Source organism: Macaca mulatta, chromosome 9 (assembly GCF_049350105.2).
Source record: "Macaca mulatta isolate MMU2019108-1 chromosome 9, T2T-MMU8v2.0, whole genome shotgun sequence".
Taxonomy (NCBI): Eukaryota; Metazoa; Chordata; class Mammalia; order Primates; family Cercopithecidae; genus Macaca; species Macaca mulatta.
Window position 1 is genome coordinate 67568401 of NC_133414.1, and position 24171 is coordinate 67592571.

At 36.9% G+C, this 24171-nt stretch overlaps 1 protein-coding gene, 1 non-coding gene and 1 pseudogene across 8 annotated transcripts in view; 1 reads left to right on the forward strand and 2 right to left on the reverse strand.

Moving 5' to 3' along the window:
- The window catches only part of NRG3 (neuregulin 3), a 1118695-nt gene that overhangs the window by 628507 nt on the left and 466017 nt on the right, over positions 1 to 24171 (reverse strand). For all 7 annotated transcript variants that reach the window (XM_015147120.3, XM_077945576.1, XM_015147119.3 and 4 more), the window contains one exon: positions 8833 to 8962. In XM_015147120.3, coding sequence (XP_015002606.2) covers positions 8833 to 8962 — 130 coding nt within the window. The remainder of the gene's footprint in view (positions 1 to 8832; positions 8963 to 24171) is intronic.
- Positions 14971 to 15597, forward strand: LOC699389 (high mobility group protein B1 pseudogene; annotated as a pseudogene).
- Positions 23808 to 23913, reverse strand: LOC114670177 (U6 spliceosomal RNA). Its single transcript, XR_003719661.1, has one exon. It is a non-coding gene; the product is annotated as a U6 spliceosomal RNA (small nuclear RNA).

A 24171-nucleotide genomic window follows, 5' to 3' on the forward strand; every position in this document is an offset into this window, starting at 1 on the left:
TAAAAACACTCCAGTAATTTTCAAGGTGTTTTAGTTGCTAGTACTCTCATTATAAGCGATAAGGGACAGACCAAAATCAATTAGGTAATTTTAGGCTTTGCATAGCTACAATACCTTGCATTTATGTAGCATTTTACAACTTCCAATTGACATTGACATATATTATGGTCCAATGACTGCCAGGAAGGACAGTTATCATCATCCTCATTTTACAGCTGGTAAATAAATCATCGTGGGAGCAAACAAAAAGAGTGTGTGCATGGCTGCATGCATCTATGAGATTGAATAGTTATACATAAACAAGCCTGGTCTTAAACCTTACAAAGGAGAGCAGCTAAAAGCTACATATCCAAAGCAATGTACTAATTGCCAGAGATCTGACACTGTCTAGGTAGAGTCGAACATGCCTTGCTTATCTTGGGTTCCATATTCGCCGCTAACATATCCTGCATTTAAAAATATTCCTTTTTTTATCATTTTCTGTAGGCTTTCATAAATCAGATGATTTTTATTTTATGCCATTAAGAATTTTAGTGCCTACATATTTTAAACACTGAAGCATACAGATAGCCAAACTTTCAGAAAACTATTTTGGGAAAGAATTTAAAAAGTAAATCACTTCATTTTTTTTTAATCATATATTTTCCACAAGTAAAACCTATAATTTTCAGTGTGTACATTTTCACATGAAAGTGTATTTTTCTTTTCCACACACACACAAAAGTCAACAGGTTATTGTATTGTGTCACAAAATTGCAAAATCGACATCAATTTCACGTTATTGACACAATTATGGCCCATTACATTAAGTAGGAAAGGAAAATATGTATACATAAACATGCTTATTTTATATGTACATTATACATATACATGCTTAAATATTTCCTCTAAACCTATGAAGAGTCATTAAGAAAAGAAATCTGGGAAATATCAAGAAATGCTTGCAGAATGTAACAAATAATAGAAAATTGCTAATTTGTCAAAGTATTAAAATTAGCAATAGGAATTCTGAGTCCTGAGAATATACAGTAGACATGAATTCTCTGACATGCCCCGCCCCACATTTAAACTGAAGTCTCCTGTTAATTAAATAAGGCAGATGATACTGATACAATTTCTCTCACAAGATTCTTGCAAGAAAAAGCATGCTTTTCCTTGGCTTCAATATGACCATAAAGGAGAGAGGAAAGGGCTATCATATATATACACATAGTATCTATTTCACATTCATAGTTTTCTATATGTTGCTTTCAATTCTTGCATCAACCTTTTGGGGCAACTATTAGACTATCTTAAAAAAATTAAGTATTGAAGGTCTGATTAAACGACTTGCAAAAAATCATAGTCAGCAGAAAGCTGAGCAGAACTTTGAACTCAGGTCTCTCAGCTTTGAACACTCACATTTGCCTCCTGTACGTCTTACCCCAACTCACACAGGGAAGGTATTTTACATAAACATATTGGTGTCAATTCTTGGATACAAAAGCAAACCCAAATCATAATGATCTCCTTAAAAAACACCATTTCCTGCGTCAGCTAGAGCCACTATCACAGAAGAAAACATTAAAATAAGGTAATCTTTGGCTAATAACTAAATCCCAATCACAGAAGAAAACATTAAAATAAAGTAATCTTTGGCTAATAACTAAATGATGCATTGGTTGAATGTGCTTTTTCATTTTTTTCCATGATACTTAAATATCCATATCCCAAACAATGTACTAACTGCCAACTAATTTTAAGTATACCAGCTGGTCTGAAATACAAAGAGGTCGAACTAGAAGAGGCAAACCACTGCTTAAGTGTTATGGAATTACATAATTATGTTCATTGTGTTGTTTGTTTGCTTGCTTGCTGAGTTTATAAGACTATCATGACAAACTATGTCCACAGAGAAGAAGAATCATTACTTTGTTCATTTCCTCTTGTCAAAAGCAATCGGTAGACCACCTGTTATCAATATGGCTATTGCAAATTACTTAAATTATGTCTGGGCTATGGCAAACATTCTCCTGAACATTTCTTTGAAGAACTTGAAAATTCTTCTAAGGTTCTTCACCTTGTAATTAACACCATTCTGCAGGGACTCTGCAGCCTGGCCTGGATTTATAGACATTTTAGCCTTCATTCCCTCCTGTTGATGGAGTTCAGGGATGTGTGCCAAAACTCCATTTTCATTCTGACTTGCTCCAACCACAGGGAATCATTAGCTGCTGCTCTCAGAGCACTTACTGGAGAACCATTTGATAAAGAGGACCCTCACTGAATGGAAGAGCTAATGGACCTCCAAAGTGACAGAGGAAAGCATTAACTGGGATGGTCCTATTATATTGTAGAAATGTCGTTACACAATGACCAATCAATTCTCTTAAAAATGGAAGCTTTTATTTCAAAACCGACTCAGAAAGAGCCAGTCACAATAGGGAGAAAACACTGCTGTTAGGGTTCCCTTCCCCTTTCTCAATGGCTGCCCTCACTCCCCAACTCCTATCAGCATGTCAGATTGTGACACAGGCCATCAGTCCTGTTACCAAAGTATCACCCTGGGCAATGGTTGCTATTGGGCTGCCTTATTCTTTTTCCAGCAATTCCATATTTCAAGTGCTTCAAATATCTTCAAGTGAATTGCTTGGTTGATTTCCAAAATGGTCAGTACAGGTCAAATTCTGCTCAAATGCTATCTTTTCCAAAGTTTTGAAAATCCATTTTTGCAGGAAGGCTGGTGAAACATTTAATGAGCTTCAATTCAGAAGAGACACATCCTTTGTACTTGAATTTGGCCTTAAAACACATTTGGTCCATTCAAATGTGTAGTAGCAATCTCTTCTATTACAATGGCTACCTCTTTTCACTCTAGTGCAATATATTATACATAGCACCATTGTCAAAATTTTTTAAATTTCTAGAAATGGCATAAAAATGAAAAGATCATAGAATATTCTGATTTTATTCAGAATATTTTGATTCAAAGTGTTTCTGGTGACTTGTTTTCCTTCTTTATCCAGCTTCGTTTCTATAGGGTGTATTTATCTTTTATTAAATCCAATGTTTTTAATGTTTTCAAAACATGACTTCAACATGAGAATTATTATAAAAAGTACCAATGCATTATTAATAAAAGAAGGAGCAGACACATTCAAATAGACTTAGTAGTGCTTAATCTGAAAGCACTTGAAGTTCTCTTATCAGCTTAATAATAGTGAATTACAATGATTTTACAGAGACAGGGACACTATCCATATTTCTTAATGGAAAGACTAGAGGCGGGAGTCAACTGTCTTAACCAGGTGTCACATACATGAAATATATATTACATATATTTCATTTATATTTCATTTATGTAATATAGAGACCTTAGAAAATTCACAAAGTTGAAAGAAGCAAATAGTTGTAAACTATCAACCTTTTTAGTTTTTTTTTTTTTTTTTTCCAGAATTAGGATTCTACTGCATGTTCAAGTTTGCAATTTCATATTAAATTTTTATACCTAACATCACATAGTGACCATTGGATATCCTCAAAATACTATGAAAATTCATCCAATGTACAAACATATTCTAATTTATATAGACATTTAAATTCATAATTTCAGACTTGTTAAAAAGTTTTGCTATTACAGATAAAAATGTGGTGAGCATCCCTACAAATAAATCTTCACAAGCATGTATGTGGGTTGGACACTTATGCCTGTAATCCCAGCACTCTGGGAGGCCGAGGCGGGCGGATCATGAGGTCAGGAGATTGAGACCATCCTGGCTAACACAGTGAAACCCTGTCTCTACTAAAAAAATACAAAAAATTTGCTGGGCATGGTGGCAGGTGCCTGTAGTCCCAGCTACTCGGGAGGCTGAGGCAGGAGAATGGCGTGAACCCAGGAGGTGGAGCTTGCAGTGAGCCGAGATGGCACCACTGCACTCCAGCCTGGGCGACAGAGGAGACTCCATCTCAAAAAAAAAAAAAAAAAAAAAAGAAAGAAAGAAAAGAAACACTCTAAGGCTTTTAAAACATACTAAAATATTACCTACAAAAAATATATTTAACAAACTGCATTCCCTCAAGTAGCATTTGAGGACACGTGTTTTCACAGCCCCCTTGCCAAACTGGGTACAGTAGTCACTTTTAAAAATCTTTAAATAAAGGATAGGGAAAAAAATACCTAATTTGCATTTCTCTGTGAGGCTGAGAATATTTGTTTGCTGCTTATCTGTATTTCTCTTTAGGAAGATTATGTTCCTCCCCTTTGTCCATTTCCCTATTGAGATTTTATTTTAATGTTACCCCTTGATCTACGTGACTTCTTTGGGGTTTTAATTCTTTGCCCTCTTTGTTATTCGGTTTCCTCATAGCTTGTCTTTTAATTTTGTTTCTGATTTATGATATTCAGATAAAAAACAACGCTGTGTCAAAGTTGTTAATTTTTGCCTTCCATTGCTTTTATTTGCTCACGAGGTCCTTACAATTGCTGACATACATGAATACGTAATTTTATTTATTATTTTCCTTAGGCTTTATTTGTTTATTACATTAACTTTTGAAATCATTAGTATACTTTTGGTATAGAAAGAGGGGTCAATATACACTTCTGATACTATTTACCTGATAGTCAATCATTAATTGAAAAATTGTTCCCTCATTTTCCTCTGGTTTATGAATCAATCCTTGTTCTATATTCAGTCCCACAATATACCACAATGTGTTTTCACTAATTAGCCTGTGGATGGTCTGTGGATTTATATTTTGAGGCTGGCTATAGTAACTCACACCTGTAATCCCAACATTTTAGGAAGCCGAGGCAGGAGAATCACTTGAGGCCAGGAGTTGGGGACCAGCCTGGACAACCTAGTGAGGCCCCATCTCTACAAAAAAAATAAAAAATAAAAAAATACAGAAATTATCTGTGCATGGTGGTGAGTGCCTGTAGTCCCAGCTACTCAGGAGGCTGTGTAGGGAAAATGGCCTGAGCTCAGGAGATTGAGGTTGCAATGATCCAAGATCACACCACTGTACTCCAACCTGAATGACAGAGCAAGCCTTCCTCTCAGAAAAATAAATATATACATACACACACATACATATATATAGATAGATACACATTATATTTTGAATTTAGGAAAATCTATTTTCTCTATTTCTTGTTCTTTAAAAATCCGGCCACGCGTGGTGGCTCACGCCTGTAATCCCAGCACTTTGGGAGGCCTAGGCGGGTGGATCATAAGGTCAGGAGATCGAGACCATCTTGGCTAACATGGTGAAACCCCATCTCTACTAAAAATACAAAAATTAGCCGGGCATGGTAGGAGGCTGAGGCAGGAGAATGGCTTGAACTCAGGAGGCGGAGTTTGCAGTGAGCCAAGATCCTGCCACTGCACTCTAGCCGGGTTACAGAGGGAGACTCCGTCTCAAAAAAAAAAAAAAAAAAAAAAAAAAAAAAAAATCCTTCTGTCAAGTTTTTTTTTTTTTTTTAAATTAAATTGCTTTATAATTTCTAAGTACTGGTACCACAAATGTTTCTTGAAGAGTTGGAATAACAAAATTACAAAGAAACAAAAGTGTCCCCCACTTTCAACACCTCCCTTTTCTGAGATCATTATTCTCTTTTTTTTTTTTTTTTTTTTTTGAGCATGTACTTTCAGGATTTCTATCACAAATAGTTTGGTAATTGTGCACCTATTGTTCCTTGAGAAGAAAACAGAAACGTGTCAGAGCATGGTCTATTTTCACAACATAGAAAACTATTTGATGCAGTTTATTATAGGATTACAATTTTTTTTTTAATCCAAGAAATATAATTTTAATTTCTTTCAGATTTAAATGTCTAATCTTTTGAGACATATAAAAATAAACTATTGAAACAGCTAGGGTCACACACAAGCCTTTACACTGCCACTCAGATCTATTAAATGGCATCTTATCTAACTTGAAACAAAATCCAGTAACTACTATGTCATAAAGATACTCCTTGTAGTATGTCAGTCACTCTGAAGTATTTTGCTTTTTAAAATTTCCTAACGATGAAGTATTTTTCTTACTGCAAACACATTATGAAGCACTGTGCCGTTTAATTTTTAAATACATTTCTGTATTTATTCAACAGTATCTTCGTGATAGGAGGTGCTCAGTAAACATTTGTTGAATAGGAGAATGACTGAAACATACTACTTAAATAGAGTGCTGTACAAAATGGCACATTATTAATAACTACATTGGAATTTTTAGAAGTGGCTGATGCAGGAACAAATGTAAGCCTTTTATTCACAGCAAAGCTTGAGAGATGAATAGCAGGCACATGTGATGTGTGATTTATTCATACACACTAGTAGGAGATTTATAGGCATCTATTAACCTACTCGAGTTCCAATTTTGTCTTAGGCTAGTCTTTTGTCATGATTAGCTATGTTGTGAGTCTATGTTAAATAACAGGCTGTCTGTACTGAAATATGCAAGAAATATGAAGACAGAAGGCCAAAATTATTAAATATGTACATCATTTCATTTAAACTATAGATATATATCTGCTTATGTTTGTGTTACAAAAATTAGAGATGTACATGCATATGCATAAAAGGAAAGGATTTTTCTTTTATGGACATGAGATTCATTGTTATGGACTGAATTTATCTACAAAAATTAAAATCCCTACATGAAGTAAACTCCAGTTCCTCAGAATGTGATCATATTTGGAGAAAGGTCTTTACAGAAGTAATGAAGTTAAAATAAGGTCATGAGGATGTGCTCCAACCTAATATGGCTGATGTCCTTAGAGGAAATTTGGAACACACACACCTACAGAGGAAACATGATGAGAAGATACATCTCCTTGACCATCTACAGGCCAAGGAGAGAGGCCTGAAAAGGAATCAACTCCAAACACAAACACCTACAGAGGAAACATGATAAGATACATCTCCTTGACTGTCCATAAGCCAAGGAGAGAGACCTCAAAAGGAATCAACTCTGCTGACACCTTTATGTTGGACTTCTGACCGGGACTGTGAGAAAATAAATTTCCATAGTGAAGCCACCCAGTCTGTAGCACTATGTTACAGCAGTCCTAGCAAATTAACACACTCATGAAGTAATGAAATATACAGCACGGTCAAATGACGGAAAAGAAGAATTACTTTGTTCTCCTGAGAGTCTCAGTTTTGGAAAAGATGAATCATCTCAGCCTGCATACTGTGGTGGGACCTGATCCAATTCTTCCTCCGGGGAAAACACCATCAAAGAAAGCCACTGCTTTAGCCAATGCTTCTGATTCATCTCTTCTTCAATTGATTACAAATTCAAACATAATTGATTGCATTGCCCACTTCCAAATGATAATCTCATTAGATTGACCAAGGTAACTGTAACATGGTTGAGGATCTAAAAGGGCTTGCATGCACATCACACTTTGAAGGAGTAGTGCATTCCTGGATTTTCCCTTAAGGTCTTAATATCACTTGTGTGCTTCGTGTCCATACGTGCACAGTCACAAAAAAATATGAGAGAGGAGAAGTGTGGAGAGAAACAATCCCCATTCCCCTTCTTCCCCAACCCAGGTTTGCAGAGCATAGGAATAGGGTGCCAATTTTGCAACTCGGGTGCATGCAGTGGCACTGCCAAAGTCATATATGAACACCACATGTCAGGGGTGAGGAAAGGTCACAGTTCTATTTGTCCTGACACAGGACATACGGTAACTTTTACAGAGCCCTCCTACCATATCATGTATCTGTTCTTCCAAACCTGTGCCATTGCTCAGTGTGGCAATACATCTTCCCTGTGGACTAAACCTGGCTCTTGGATCCAGGCAGCTTCCGCCGGCATAGCATGTTCTAAGTTTGTAACTATACGATACATTTCTCTACATCATCTTAGTGAAACAACATGGGAATCGAGTTTTATAACAGTAATAGAAAAAAGTCATAATTTTCCATGCCTCATGATTCCGAATAATTAATTTAATAACTGTGTCATATGAGAAGAGCAAATAAAGAGAAGAAAAGGGGTGTGGATATCTATGATCACCGATGCATATACAATTGCAAAGAAAAACAAATTACCAGGGTATTACTTGAAGTGAAAACTTGGTAAGAAACATTTTTCAGATGTTAATTTGATTCTTCTATGGAGTCTTAAAGCTGCAGTGTCTATAAGTGCACTCTTTATCCCCCCTTGTTTTTACTTTTACCAGTTACATAACTTATGTCTCTAAAAACCAATTAAACACCTTCCTGATCTCTACTGGGAGTTTTCCCCAAGTAGTTCTCTACTTAGACTATAACAGGACTGCTATTTCATTTACAACTTCTTGCTGGAGAGTGTTTCATCAGAAGTGTTAAGAGAAAGTATTGAAATTAATAAAGGAGGGCAGAAACAAAATAAAATGCAGTTTTCTCTGGACACAGTTAAAGTCTCTGGGGTTTGTTCACAAATAAACACGGAGATTCTAGATCTTAGATGAGCAGTTTGCTTCTCCTGCCACAGTCAGCAGGTTCTCAAGAACCGATTATTTCTGAGTACTAGGATATATGCCTAAGTTCCACATCATAAATATACTCTTCTAAAGTGTGTAAATAATTATTTCCATTAACTTTGCAGATCTAAAGGTACATCTTCGTTTGCTTAGTCAGGTAAAACGTAAACCGTGACTGCTTTGTTTCCGTTTTGTCTTCAACTGTTAAAGAGACAGCAGCCTTGCCCTTTCCAAATTAAAACTCCCAATTCTGCTATTCAAACAGTGGGACTGTGTGTATCCCGGACATGACACATTACAGATGCTGCCAGCACCCTCCACCCCCAGGCCTTACAGAGGGCCTGCCCTTTCCACCAGTGTCCTCAGTGGCTTACCGACAGTGTTTATGGGATCCGGTCAGGGTTTCGATCACAAAGCACTCGCCATCGTTGAGACAGTATGCGAGGTCCTTATCTCGGCAGGGTTTGAAGTGCTCGGATCGCTCTGTGGAATATGTCGTCGTATCTGTCAGGGAAAGCACAGAGGGAAATGCTGTCAGCAGCACATTCTGACACCAACAACTCCTGTCACTGGTCCTGGATCTCTGTACGGAGGCCTTCTCATGGGCTCTGACCTCTGGGACTCTAGACAGACAGCTCCAACCCTCCATGGTACTGACCAAAGGCAGCTGGCTGTAACCACTGTATTCAATTGTCTTATTTCTCCACTAAATTTTAACTATTGGAGTCACTCTGGAGAAGCCCCATTTGAGGACACATAAACACTAAAAGCTCAACGATCCTGAGTCAAACACACCCCAAATCCACCCTCATTAATTTTAGTTTTAACAAACAAGTTGTATGAAGGATTGAAACAACATTCCCTTCCCTTTATTGCTGCCAAATATAATTAAACATCTGATCAATGTATATTGTGACTATTCTGTGGAATCCAATGTCAGTTTGGGGGATTTTTTTTTAGTTACAGCTATAATTGGCTAATAGCTAAGCCAATTATTCTTTCACTTTCTCCTTTTATTATGTAATTAAAATGCAAATGTTCTAAATTCTGAACCAGATTCTCAAATATGAAGAATGTTTCTGGTAAATATTTAACAGGACCAATTATTGTCATTTTTTAGCATTATCTTAAACATGCATTTTTAAAATCATAATTACATACATTTTCAAATTAAGTTATACATCAATATCTGCATCCCAAATACGAGACTAACCATAAATATGTGCTATCTACAAGATACAGACTTTATTACCATATGTAGACATTATTCTAATTACAGAGCTTTAAGCAACTAACTATTAGCACCAATTCCACCATAACATTCAACAAAAAATATACTTAAAAAGTCAAAGAAGAAAAAATTATTCAGCGCTTAAGCTTTTAATTTCCTTTACACATATTTAGATTAATAATAATATTCAACAGCACAGGATATTATACCAGCTTATTAACCGCCCTTGTTTGAATGTGTCTCCTAAATTCCATGTGTTGGAAACTTAATCCTTAAATTTTTATGTTGATGATATTTGAAGATGGGGCCTTTGGGAGGTAATTAGGAATAGATAAAGTCATCACGGTGAGGCCCCCATGATGGAACTGTTGGCTGTTTAAGAAGAGAAAGAAGGACTGAGCTGACATTCTCTTGCCCCCATCCATGCGATGCCCTGCACTGCCTCAGGGCTTGCAGAGAGTCCTCACCAGCAAGAATGCCCTCAGCAGATGCAGCCCCTTGACCTTGGACTTCCCAGACTCCAAAACTGCAAGAAATAAATGTATTTTCTTTGTAAATTGCCCAGCTTCAGGTATTCAGTTAAAGCAATAGAAAATGAACTAAGAAAGTAAATGAAGGTCACAATGAGCTTCTTCCCTGATTATCATCACAACTGATGGTGAGTGATCATTTTAAAAGGAAACTCATCCCTATCTCTCCCACATCTAAAAATCCTCATGGGGCTCTCCTGTGGGAATAACTTTAAAATCCATAGTAGGGCAAACCAGGGCATGGGCCATCTATATGTTTATCTGTCTGATGGTCTCTTCTTGTATTTTAAAACTTCATGCAACTTAATTTTCAACTATCATTCTATTTTCTCAAAATACCAAGAACTGTCACACTGCTCCTTCTTCCCAGACCTTCATTCTTTGTTGAGGACACCCAGAAATCCTCAGAATTTAGATGATCTCATCATGTGCCTCCCAGTGCCTCTTATCACTTTCCTCACTGCATTCAAAACTGCAAGTAATCCTTTCTTTGTTTTATCTGTTCTTTTCCTCTGTAACGTCCTTGAGGGCCAGCATGGAGGCTTGATAAGAATTGGTGCTCATAAAAATATCTTCAAAATATCTGATCTCTCTAACATCAATAATTAAATGCTAGAAATGAAAGCTGTAATTAAAAACCTCATTACAATTTTACAAAAGTTAATGCATTTTGTACAGCAAAAAGTGAAATATAATTTAACATTTATGTTATCATTTTAGTATACGTTTTGTAATATTGATAAAGATTGCAAAAGCAAGGCCTTCAGATTCACACAGACCCTCACACATATGTTACTCATATTCCATGAGCACTGAAATAAACCACTATTGGTGTTGCAATGGGAACCTATGTTTTCCACTTCAAAATATCTGCTTGTTAATACTTTGGCACAAAATAAAGGCTCTGCAAAACACACACATTTTTCATCTTGCAGGAGATTCTCTATAGTAAAGATCTGTTATTCAAGACAGTATGTGACAAACAGTCACACAGAATCAATCTCTCTATGGGAAATATTTAAAATTCAAGAGCTCTGAGCAAAAAATTCAATATGAAACCGTGCACATTTGACTGCTACTCTGGCTGCTGAAGTATATTAACTCATGATCAGTTAGTTAACTTTTCCTTTAATTTCTTATTATCCATTTATTGATATTCACTGATCATGCTTCTAAGAACAGCTTTTCATTAACATAATCTACAGCATAAAAAGTGAGATCCTTATTTTATAATCAGTGGTTTTAACAAGCTACAGACTTCAAGTGCAATACAATGGCAAAGCAATTACAATCAATTAATTTCCATCTGACAACTGCTGTCTCTAGTGGTTACCGCCCCATTCTACCAACGGATTTCTCCATCATGTTATCATCTATCAGCACATTACAGAGGATCAGAGACCCGAGTAAATGGCTCTGCAAAAGTCTGGGGTGGGAAAGCTCAGATATCAGGCTTAACATGCACTGAGGCTTTCCATTTCCACAGCTTAAAGAATCCCCAAATTAATTTAAAATACTCATACTTAACCTTCACAATGACTTTACTGAATTCAAAGAAAACATCATTATTATAATTTTTAAATGACAATAAACAATAATAAAACATTGGGCATGATCATTCTTTAAGTAAATAACTGCAATTATCAATACATTTGAAAGCTTAGAATGTACCTAAGCATTTTATAATAATAGTATTATTACCTGAAATCACAGAGGCATTGGGTAGGGTAAGTGTAATTCATCACCAGGTGAAATTTTATTCTTGAAAGTCATGCAAAAGATGTGTATGGAAATATAGGCAAATTCTGGACCCTTAATAAAATCACTAGGTTGCTATGCTAACTCTAAGACCACCTACCTAGATTTTTGTTGAATGAATAATAAGCATACTATGTCTAAGTCACTCTTATTCAGGTTTTCTATTACTTACAGCCAAACAAAGCCTAATAAAGAGATGCTAATAATTTTGGATGATATCCTCCTACATTGGTACATCTGATTAAAGTGCATGTATGTATTCATACATCTATTTAATTTTCAACATATAAGATATACTACAAAACACATAAAATACAACATAAATAAGAATGAGCCAAAAAAAAAAAAACTATAAGGTGCAATTCTTTATTGTCCTTCTGTGCCCTAAGGTGGCATAGTGTGCTCTAATGTATCCAGCTGAGTGTTTTATTCTGAAGAAGGAACATGGAACATTTGTGAGAATGAGAACGTGGATAAGATCTAATGCCAAACTATAAAAGTTATGACCCTAAACAACCTTGGTGTATCTCTGTAATCAGATATAAAACTCTCATCTGTGAGCAAATTCAATACTTTCGGAAGCTTGTTTATATTTTTTAAAGCTATGCCACTTTTAAGACAGTCCAATACACTAAGCTGGCTATATACTATATGGTACTATTTTGGCATGTACTTAATCAAACTTCTGTTTCTAGGAATGTAATTTGGTAAATAATTTGTTATAGAGCTATTGCCTTCAAAACAATTATATGGATGAAGATTCCTGTAAGTAAACAAGAGGGGCCTAATGTTCCTGTGAATTCCAATTTGTATTTCAAGGCTTTCTTTATGTTCCCTTATTCCAGAGTGGGCCCTGCTATCAGACGTCATTCTCTCCACATTCATCAGCTTCTGAAGCTCCCATATGACTGGACCATGAGCTTGCTTCCATGGAGCAGAGAAGTCTTCACTTCACATCTTTAATCCACGGGCTTATGGAAGGCTTGACACAGAGAGGCACAGAATAGGTATTTATCTATATAGTATTACATAGATAGAAACTTTGGCCAGGCGTGGTGGCTCACACTCATAATCCCAGCACTTTGGGAGGCCAAGGTGGGCAGATCACCTGAGGTCAGGAGTTCCAGACCAGCCTGGCCAACACGGTGAAACCCTGTCTCTACTAAAAATACAAAAAATTAGCCAGGCATGATGGCAGGCACCTGTATTCCCAGCTCCTTCAAGGCTGAGGCAGGAGAATCACTTGAACCCATGAGGTGGAGGTTGCAGTGGACCGAGATTGCACCATTGCACTCCGGCCCGGGCAACAAGAGGGAAACTCCGTCTTAAAAAAAAAAAAAAAAAAAAAAAAAAAGGACAACTTTTTATATATAGTCTTTTTCTACTTGTTGGTGTTAAAAAGTGGTATCATAGGCTGGGCACTCTGGCTCACATCTGTATCTCAGAACTATAGGGACCAAGGTAGGAGGATCACTTGAATCCAGGAGTCTGTGACCAGGACAACATAGGGGGACCCCATCTATACAAATAGCAATAACAATAATAAATTAGTCGAGCATGGTGGCACATGCCTGTGACCCCAGCTACTCAGAAGGCTGAGGTTGGAGGATCACCTGAGCCCAGGAGGTCGAGGTTGCAGTGAACTGGTATTGCGTCACTGCATCCCAGCCTGTTTGAGGCAGGGCTGAGTGAGGCCCTGTCTCAAAACAGAAAAAAAAAAAAAAAAGTGTTATAGTGAACAAAAACTCTCTTTTAAAAATATCTGGGAAGCGAATTAAGTTAGGATATAAGAAGGGCTCCAAAACAACTTAGGGAAAGAGCATAGAATTTCATTAAAGGAGGGAAAAATCAGCTCAGCAGCATGGAGGACAAAGGAGGAGAAGACAAAGCAAAACAATTGGAAAGGATTTTCCAGAAAAGAGAGACAGGAAGAATAAAGGAGTGTTAGGATTAAGATGAGCAGAGATTGTGCTGAGAAAGCGTTTTCCAAGCACCATGACCAAGGTCTAGGGATCAGTTTAAGGAAGTACTACTGCTGACATTAGAAATAGTACCCCATCACTTGGGGCCACAGGAACTGTGCAATTATCTGGATCACTCCTCTGGTACTTGTTATATGTAGTTTATGTGTTTTCTTATGTTTTTATACGTTTCGGTCTCTATCCCCAGGCAGGTCAGGGAGTGCTTTGCTTTTAAGTTCTCTATCCTTTCCACATCATGTAGCATACATAGTAAGTAATCAGTACAGTAATTAAAAGCACAGTGAGAGGTGGTGGTGGTGAATTCATTAAAGGCAAAAGGGAAGAAAATGTTGGGTTGGAAGACAGAAATCCCCGCAGATTTTGCAATTAAAGTTAATTTATTAATGAATTAAAACGATGACTGGTTTCCCCCTGAAGTACTGAGTTCAACCTGAATATTACTTATGGAGGTTTCTGGGTTGCCGGCACCATGCAGCACACTGTGGGAACACATATTTTGTTGCAGGAACAAGAGTACTAAATTGGTTATTACAGATAATAATTGCATGAGATAGTCAAAGGAAGGGAGAGCTTAATTCAGGCTATAGTTATCTCTGAAGGTTTCTTAAAGTGTTGGCATTGGAGCTGGGCTTGAATATGTGTGATTGAATTGGCACAGGAAAAGGAATCTTGGATGGGAAAAGCAAGGTCACCCCCCACTCCCCGCCACAAAAAACAAACAAACAAAAACAAAACAAAACAAAACAAAAACAACACAAAAACAGAAAAACATTGAGACTCCGATGAGATCCTAAATAAACTCTTCACACTCCTGGCTTAAAAATGTCAGATTTCCTCTTTGACCGCTAGAGTTGGGCAGTCGGACGCGCCACTACTTTGTAGCGGTTTCGGGCGGGCCACGCGTGCAGCAACAGGAACCCAACCCCGGCTGACCTTGAGTTCCAGGAGTTCGTTTCTTATGTCCGCGGAAGTGCAGCGGCCTCAATTCTTAGTGCAGAAAAATAACTACACATGGGCAAAGGAGATCCTAAGAAGCCGAGAGGTAAAATGTCATCATATGCATTTTTTGTGTAAACTTGTCGGGAGGAGCGTAAGAAGCAGCACCCAGATGCTTCAGTCAACTTCTCAGAGTTTTCTAAGAAGTGCTCAGAAAGGTGGAAGAGCATGTCTGCTAAAGAGAAAGGAAAATTTGAAGATATGGCAAAGGCGGACAAGGCCCGTTATGAAAGAGAAATGAAAACCTATATCCCTCCTAAAGGAGAGACAGAAAAGTTCAAGGATCCCAATGTACCCAAAAGGCCTCCTTCGAGCTTTTTCCTGTTCTGCTCTGAGTATCGCCCGAAAACCAAAGGAGAACATCCTGGCCTGCCCTTTGATGATGTTGCAAAGAACCTGGGAGAGACGTGGAATAACACTGCTGCAGGTGACAAGCAGCCTTATGAAAAGAAGGTTGCGAAGCTGAAGGCAAAATACGAAAGGGATACTGCTGCATATCGAGCTAAAGGAAAGCCTGATGCAGCAAAAAAGGGAGTTGTCAAGGCTGAAAAAAGCAAGGAAAAGAAGGAAGAGGAGAAAGATGAGGAAGATGAAGAGGATGAAGAAGATAAAGATAAAGAAGATGAACACGATGATGAATAAGTTGGTTCTAGCACATTTTTCCCTGTCTATAAAGCATTTAAACCCCATGTACACAACTCATTCCTCTTAAAGAAAAAAAAATTAAAATGTAAGGCTATGTAATATTTATTTTTAAACAAACAAACAAAAAACTGTCACATTCCTCAAGCAGTTTTTTTTTTTTTCCCCTCTCCCATAGAGTTCACAATATGACGATTCTCGAAGAGAAGGTAAGAATCTGGCAATGCAATCTAAAAGCTTTTGGGATTAGCAAACTACCTTTACAAGCCAGAAGCCATTTAAGTATGGTTGTTGACTCCAGCAGCCTCTTCTGTAGGAATACTGTAAATGAAACCTGCTGCCATATATTAAAATTTTCTGTAGAATCCGTCATTTATCAGGCACCCAGGAAGGCGCACTGGCATGAGACTAAGTTATAAAATATTTAATGGTAAAGGGAAATTGCAAGAAGAATGCTGTGGTGTTTGAAAAGGGAAACAAACCATTTCTCAGCTGGCAAGATGCAAAGATAGCTTTCTCCCTGCTGCCAAAGATCAGACAATTGTTCACTTTGCTGGCATGGGAGAAATGGGGAGTATAGGGCAAAGATTTTAAAAGTTCAGTTGATTCGTGGGGCTGCTGTGAGAACTGACAGTTCTAGATGTATCCCAGAGCCATTAATTCTTGCAGCAAATGAAGAAAGGGCCCTTGTTAAAGTTGCATGACATATCTGCCACGTTGCAGTTTGAAATCCTGCTTTTAAAAACTGTTTCAGCTATTTAAACCTGAATGGGACATAGCTTGTTCAATGGAAATGCATTTCTTTGGGAATTGCAGAGTTTATCCTCAACTGAATATATTTCCTTTAACCAGCATGCGAACACATGCATATTACAAACTGCTTTGAACTATGATAATAATAATAGCATCTACTGTCACTGGAGCCCTTGGCGTATGCTAGGCTCTGTGCTATGTGCTTCACAGAATACCTCTGCACCCCACATCGCTTTCCTGAAATGGCCTATTTTATGTTACTGTTATCTCTAAATCCAATAGTGGTTTTTGTTTGTTTGTTTGTCTTGTTGTTTTTTTCTGTATCTTGTTGAAATTCTCAAAAGCAACTGACACTCATAACCACTCTTGCCTTTGTGAAAACCCTTCTTTCCTTGGAATCTATGTTACCACATAGTCTTGATTTTCCTCTTGACCTTTGACTTTCACCAACTCAGTATCATCTAATCTATATTTAAATGCTGGATTACTTAAAGACTGGCTTTCAAATGACCCCAAACATATACTTAACACCATGCTAAGTGTTTTCCTTTAGCTGTCTTTTTTGACCTTAAAACAACACTATGAATTTGTGCTATTTGTATTATTATTATTATTATTATTATTACAAATAGAGAGATTGAGTCTTTACTTACTTTGTTTACTTCATTGACCCAAGGTTCGTGGCTCTTACCTGGGAGCTTCTGAATACAAACCAATGCAGCTTGACTGACTCTGTTATAATGTTTCCCATAGGTCACATTTTTATTTCCATTCTTTCTTTCTTTTTTATTTATTTATTCTCTAGGTGAGTGCTATTCCCAGGTGGTACTCAAATTAGCAGCATCAGAACCATCTCTGAGTGAGTATGTTAGAAATGTAAAGCATGGACTCCATCCATGACCTACTGCACCAGAAACGTTGGAGGTGGGTCCTGGATGTTGCTTTAGAAAACTTTCTAGATCATTCTCATGAACCCTAAACTCTGAAAACCAGCTGCGTGGATGATCCTCTCTGTTATCTACATGCCAATAACCTTGATTTTACACATCCAGCTCACAGGTTTCTCTGAATTCCAGTCTGCCTATCTCTTCCCTCTTGATGGACCTCCCAAAAGCACCTCAGAATTTGCTTTAGAAAATGGAACTCTTGCTCTTCCTCAACGAACCTGCTCTTCCTTTAGCAATCCCAGTCTCAGTTAATGTGACACCACCGATCGCACTGTCCAGGCCAGAAACCTAGTAGCCATTCTCTTGATCCTGCATGTGCAATCACCAAACACTCTTGATTTTAACTCCTAAATATCTTTTGAATCCACCACTTCTTTCCATCTCATCTTACCTGGAATATTCCTTACAGACCTGTCTGTGCACATGCTAGCCACCCTAAAATGAATTATTTACAATAAAATCTGTTTCCATAATATATGCGGGGAAAAAAAAAAAAAAAACCCCATAGCAATCAGTCACTGCTGTTCAGAAAATCATGTCATGGCTTATCTAGGCTCTTACGATGAAGACTAAAATCTTCCCAAGCCCTCTGTGTCTCTCACTCCTCATCTCATACGTAATAACTGCCCCCCACTTTCAATACATAAGCCACAATTGTTCAAATGTCCCAGGTCCCCTGAGGCCTTTGCACATGCTTCACTCTGCAGGTTGCCACCTTTACCCCAACAATCCCACAGTTGTCCACAGATTTCATCCAGAGAACATACTATAAGACAGAGAAAACTTCAGCAAAAAATAAATTCCCATTGGATATTTCTGTTCTCTACAAAACTCTCTATAGTGTTGCCCAGTAAAGGCTTTCTTCTCTGGGGAATTTTCACCGTTTAGGTCACAGAACTACACCCCTCTCTTTCTGCTCTTTGTCTCTCATTCTTTCAATCAGAGCTATGACTGCTACTCATAGTCTTGAGCCACAGATAACACACATGTCTGGGAAGCCTAGCCTTTGAGATGATTTATCAAAGTCTAACAAAAATGAGCATCACCCTATGGGATATTCTCAAACTTGCTACTAGAAATAATAACCTTCATTATTTCCATTTGTTTATCCCATAAACCATATGCTTCTGGAAGATACAAACATGTTTTATATCTGTGTGTGTGTGTGTGTGTGTGTGTGTGCATGTATGTGGGTATACGTATTCCTAAGAACTAGCTCATCACCTGCTATCCAATAATTATTCAATAAATACTTATTGAATGAATATGCTCACACTAACCCTAAATTATGGACTTTTATCTATTGTAGATGAGATTTTCAGTATACCCATAGAGACTTCATTCCTTCTAACAAAACAGCCTCCCTGGGAGTTTGAACTACTCTATAGGCTAAGAAAAGCAGGAGTACATTAAGGATTGAATGCTACGTAGAAGCGAAGACAATTGCTAACCGAGTGGCCTAAAAATCCAATATGCTGGAAGACTGTAGTAGGGCTTGCTATTGACAGAGAAGGAGCAAACACTTACCTCACATAGGTCAGAAGTTCATACTTATACTTTTTCATGGGTGTACAGTGGCCTTGTCTCTGCCTCATTCCATAAAAAATCATGAAGTAGGTTGGTTGACTATTGTGTGTGCTTATTTAGAAATATTATGATCTGGATTACAGCAGGGTCATTTTCCACTTGCTCGAATTTTACCATACTTACACATGAGCAGTGAGCAGCATGTATGTAGAAACCCCAATACTTTCTGCTAAGAAAAGAACATGGCCATTTGTAGATGGATCTTAAACTTCAAAGAGAACTGAGTCTATGTTCGTGGGACCCTTTTCATGCTTCTCCAGCACAGAAAGACCTCAGCTAACAGACTGATTCTATCTTCTGAGTCAGATGCATTGGGAAACTTGAAAGAGATGCCATCATAGACTTGAATTACATGGCTCTCCTTCCTCTGACAACATGTTTTCTAAGCAATTTTCTAATTGAAATTTGATTTCCAGCATTAATCTGGATGCTATCCATGGTGGGGATGGTGTTCCATTCTCTACAACATCTTTATTTCCCAAATGTGTCTTTATATGAAACTTTTAGTGGATAAAAGTTTCTCACACATAGCAACAGCCTCCTGTCTGATCTCCCTGTACCTCACACTGGCTTCTACTACTTACTCAAGAGTTAACACACCCACCTCAAGAGCACATGTGAGCTCTCTTCATCTTGTGGCTAAAACTCCATTGGGTCTTCATTACACAAGATTAACAAACACTTCCTAGCTTATTCAGCAATTCCTCACACAAGCCATCAGAGAAGGCTCTCTGGGACTGCACTTCCTAATCCCTCTTACACTCCTTGAGCTCCAATAGTACTGGAACACATACGGCCACTTTTAGACTATGAACTTAAATGTGCTATTCCCTTTACATTGTACACAGCTACATATCTCTGCCTAAAAAAAAATTTTCTAATTGTTTTAGGTTTATGTGAAATGTAAGCACATACTGAAGTCTTCCCTAGCTCCTCAGGTTAGAAGTGGCTGAAAGTATTCAGAACTCCAGGCACACTTCCTATTCATCTCTAATACTGTGATGATCATTCTGAATTGCAGTTTCACTGCTTACATGTTCATTCTCCATCCTCTTCTCAAACTAGATTATGGGAACTTAGGGACCTACCAAGTCAATCTCTGTATCACCATAATTTATTACAAAGCCTGACACACAATAAATGCTTAATCCATCCTTTCTATGACTAAGTATCATAATGGTTATAACAATGAAGATTATACCAACATCATAGGCATACACAAAACTTCAGAATGACAAGATAACAGCATCTTGTTGCTGCAAATCTGTAATAATGTTTTTGGAAATGAATGATGAAAAACATATCTATACTTCTGTGAACATACCTGAAGCTGACTAATAATCAAGGGTTTTTTTTTTTTTTTATGTTCATGGGTTCCATGTAAAAAATAAAGCAGTTTTTTAAATGAAAATTAATATTTTTGTTTATTAAGGAATTTTCTCCCACATCCAAATTTCTTGTCTGGAAAGTATGTATGTATGGATGTGACATTCAAAATATTTAATAAGTCATATGAAAATTAGAAGACTAATCAGAATAAATCTGTACAGCCATAAGAGAGAAGCAGGGTCCTGGAGGTCCCTCTGGGGCTATATGTTAACTCTTGTTTCTGGATTAACACTGAGGAGGTTTGGGAACCCAGGCATCCAGGGTGGCATAGGGGGACAATTTTCAGGGGGATTTGAGCAGTGGTTATTTACCACATAGAATAAAATTATTGTAATTTCTTAACAGTCAGTACAATTAATGAAGTGTACTGCTGTACATCAGGTCTACTTTCATGGTCTAAATCTGTCTTTAGTATAATTTGAAGTCAGGCATGTGATGCCTCCAGCTTTGTTCCAGTTGCTTAGCATTGCTTTGACTGTTAAAGCCCTTTTTTGGTTCCATATACATTTTAGGATTTTTTCTTTCTAATCCTGTGAAAAATGACATCGGTAATATAATGGAATGGTATTGAATATGTACATTGCTTTGGGCAGTATAGTCATTTTAATGATATTGATTCTTCAAATCCATAAGCATGGGGTGATTTTCCACATGTTCATGTCATCTATGATTAGTGTTTTGTAGTTTTCCTTGTAGAGATCTTTCACTTCCTTCATTAAATATATGCCAATGTATTTTTTTGGTAACAATTTTAAATGGGATTGAGTTCTTGATTTGGTTCTCAGCTCAATTATTATTATTGGTGTTTAGCAGTGCCACAGATTTTTCCATGTAGATTTTGTATCTTGAAACTTTATTGAAATCATTTATCAGCTCTTCATTCTGTAACATTTATCTATATGTCTATTTTTTATTCCAGTACCATACTGTTTTGGTTACTATAGCATTGAGAGCCCTAGATTTGATAAAGCCACATACCTGTGACCAACTGACCTTTGACTAAGTCAACAAAAATGTACACTGGGGAGAGAACACTCTGTTCAACAAATGGTTCTGGAAAAATTGGATAACCATATGCTGACGAATGAAACCATACCCATATCTCTTACCATATACAAAAATTAACTCAAGATGAAATTAAATACTTAAATATAAGACTTGAAACTGTAAAAATCCTAGAAGAAAACCTAGGAAAACTTTACTGACCATTGGCCTAGGCAAAAAAATTATGACCAAGTCCTCAAAAGCAAACATCAAAAAAACAAATATATAGGCCGGGGCAGGCAGATCACGAGGTCAGGAGATTGACACCATCCTGTCTAACACAGTGAAATCCCATCTCTACTAAAAATACAAAAAAATTAGCCAAGCATGGTGGCGGGCACCTGGAGTCCCAACTACTCGGGAGGCTGAGGCAAGAGAATGGCGTGAATCCAGGAGGCGGAGGTTGCAGTGAGCTGAGATCGCACCACTGCACTCCAGCCTGGGAGACAGAGCAAGACTCCATCTCAAAAAAAAAAAAAAAAAAATATATATATATATATATATATATATATATACACACACATACACACACACATATATATACACATATATATATATATGAGAGTTAATTAAACTAAAAAGCTTACACACAGTAAAATAAATAATCAACACAGTAAACAGACAACCTACAGAATGGGAAAATATTTGCAATCTATGCATCTGACAAAGGACTAATATCTGGAATCTACAAGGAACTCAAATAACTCAACAAGAAAAATAAACAATTACATTAAAAAGGGGGCAAAACATGTAAACACACACTTTTTAAAAGAAAACATACAAGCAACCAATAAACATTTGAAAAACATTCTCAACATCATTAATCATCAGATAAATGCAAATTAAAACCACAGTGAGATACCATCTTACACCAGCCAGTATGGTTAATATTAAAAAGTCAAAAAACAACAGATATTGTGAGGATGTGGAGAAAAGGGAATGCTAATATGTTGTTGATGGGAGTGTAAATTAGTACAGCCTTTATGGAAAACAGTATGGAGATTTATGCAAGAACTAAAAATAGAACTACCATTTGATCCAGTAATCCCACTACTGAGTATATACCCGATGGGAAAGAAATCATTATATCAAAAAGATATCTGTACTTGTATATTTTTGGCAGTACTATTCACAATAGCAAAAATATGGAATCACCTTAAGTATTTATTAATGGAGTGTGTGTGTGCATATATATAATATATATGGTATGTGTATACATATACACACATATATATAACATAAATACCATATTCTATATATATACACACACACATATATAACATACACACATACACACACCAGAAATACCATATACCATAAAGTATTACTCAGCCATAAAAAAGAAATCATATCTTTTGCGGCAAAAGATTTATGAAATCTAGGACTCTCAAGGCTTAGTAACCAAAACACTATGGTACTGGTATAAAAATAGATATAGATCAATAGAACAGATTAGAGGAACTGGAGGCAATGAGCCTAAGTAAAATAACTCAGAAACACAGTAAAATACTTTATGTTCTTACTTATAACCTGGAGCTAAACAATGGATACACATGGACATATAGCAGTAAATAATATACATTGGAGACTACGAAAGATGGGAACATGGGAGGAAGGTAAGGGTTGAAAAACTATCTATTGGATTACCAAATCGTTTTTTGGGTGATGAATACACTAAAAGTCCAGACTCTACCACTATGCAAAATATTAATGTAAGAAAGCTGCAGTTGTACTCCCTAAATCTACAAAAATAAAACAGATATATACATATAAAATAGATAAATCTGTCCTTAGGAATTATAGTTTTAACAATTCAAACCAGCAACCTTGAGATAAAAGAAACTTTAGAAGTCAGCATGCAATAATAATGCTTGGAATAAACCTATTAATACAATATAAATATCATTTTCATTTTACAGAAGAGAAACTGAACTATGGAGGGCCCACACAGCAGTCTTATTATTTCACACTTCATCCATAGAAAGGCAGGGAAAAGCCGAAAAAGCCCAACTCCATAAAGAAATCTCTTTAATATTCTGCATTTCCAACCGGGCTGAGTTTTGGACTCTTTTAAGCTACATATATTCAAGCTTCTGCTTGCCAAACACTCTATTTACCACTCCAGAGTAATAAACATAAGAGCAATTAGAAGGCACCATTTTTTGGTAGTTCATTCATCTTGGAACCCATCTACCCAACACCATTATTAAAAATATTTTTATTTTTAATTATTGGGGGGTACATAGCAGGTGTATATATTCATGGGGTATTTGAGATGCTTTGATTCAGGTATGCAATGCATAATAATCACATCATGGCAAATGGGGTATCCATCTCCTCAAGCATTTATACTTATTGTTACAAACAATCCTATTACACACTTTAAACATAAAGTGTACAATTAAGTTATTATTGACTATAGTCACCCTGCTGTGCTATCAAATAATAGGTCTTAAACTTTCTATGTTTTTTTTTGTACCCATTAACCATAAAAACAGGGAACGTTTCACAAATTTGCATGTCATCCTTGTGCAGGGCCATGACAACTTCCTCTATATTGTTCCCATTTTAGTATATGTGCTGCCAAAGCAAGCACCCAACACCCATTTTTTTGAGCACACACTAAAATACTGTGCAAAGTAGGTACTGGGGTGAGGTAGGTGGGTACAAAAATAAAGACAGTGCTTGACTCTGGGGATTTCTATTACTTTCTCTTTCAAATTTTCTTTTCATTTCATTATGGCTTTGGATTAATGTCTAAACACTGACTTGATCTTCAAATTCCTTCATGAAAATGAATATCACTCACTTTAATTACTTAAAAATCTTATTTTTCCCCTTAATAGTCTTAGCT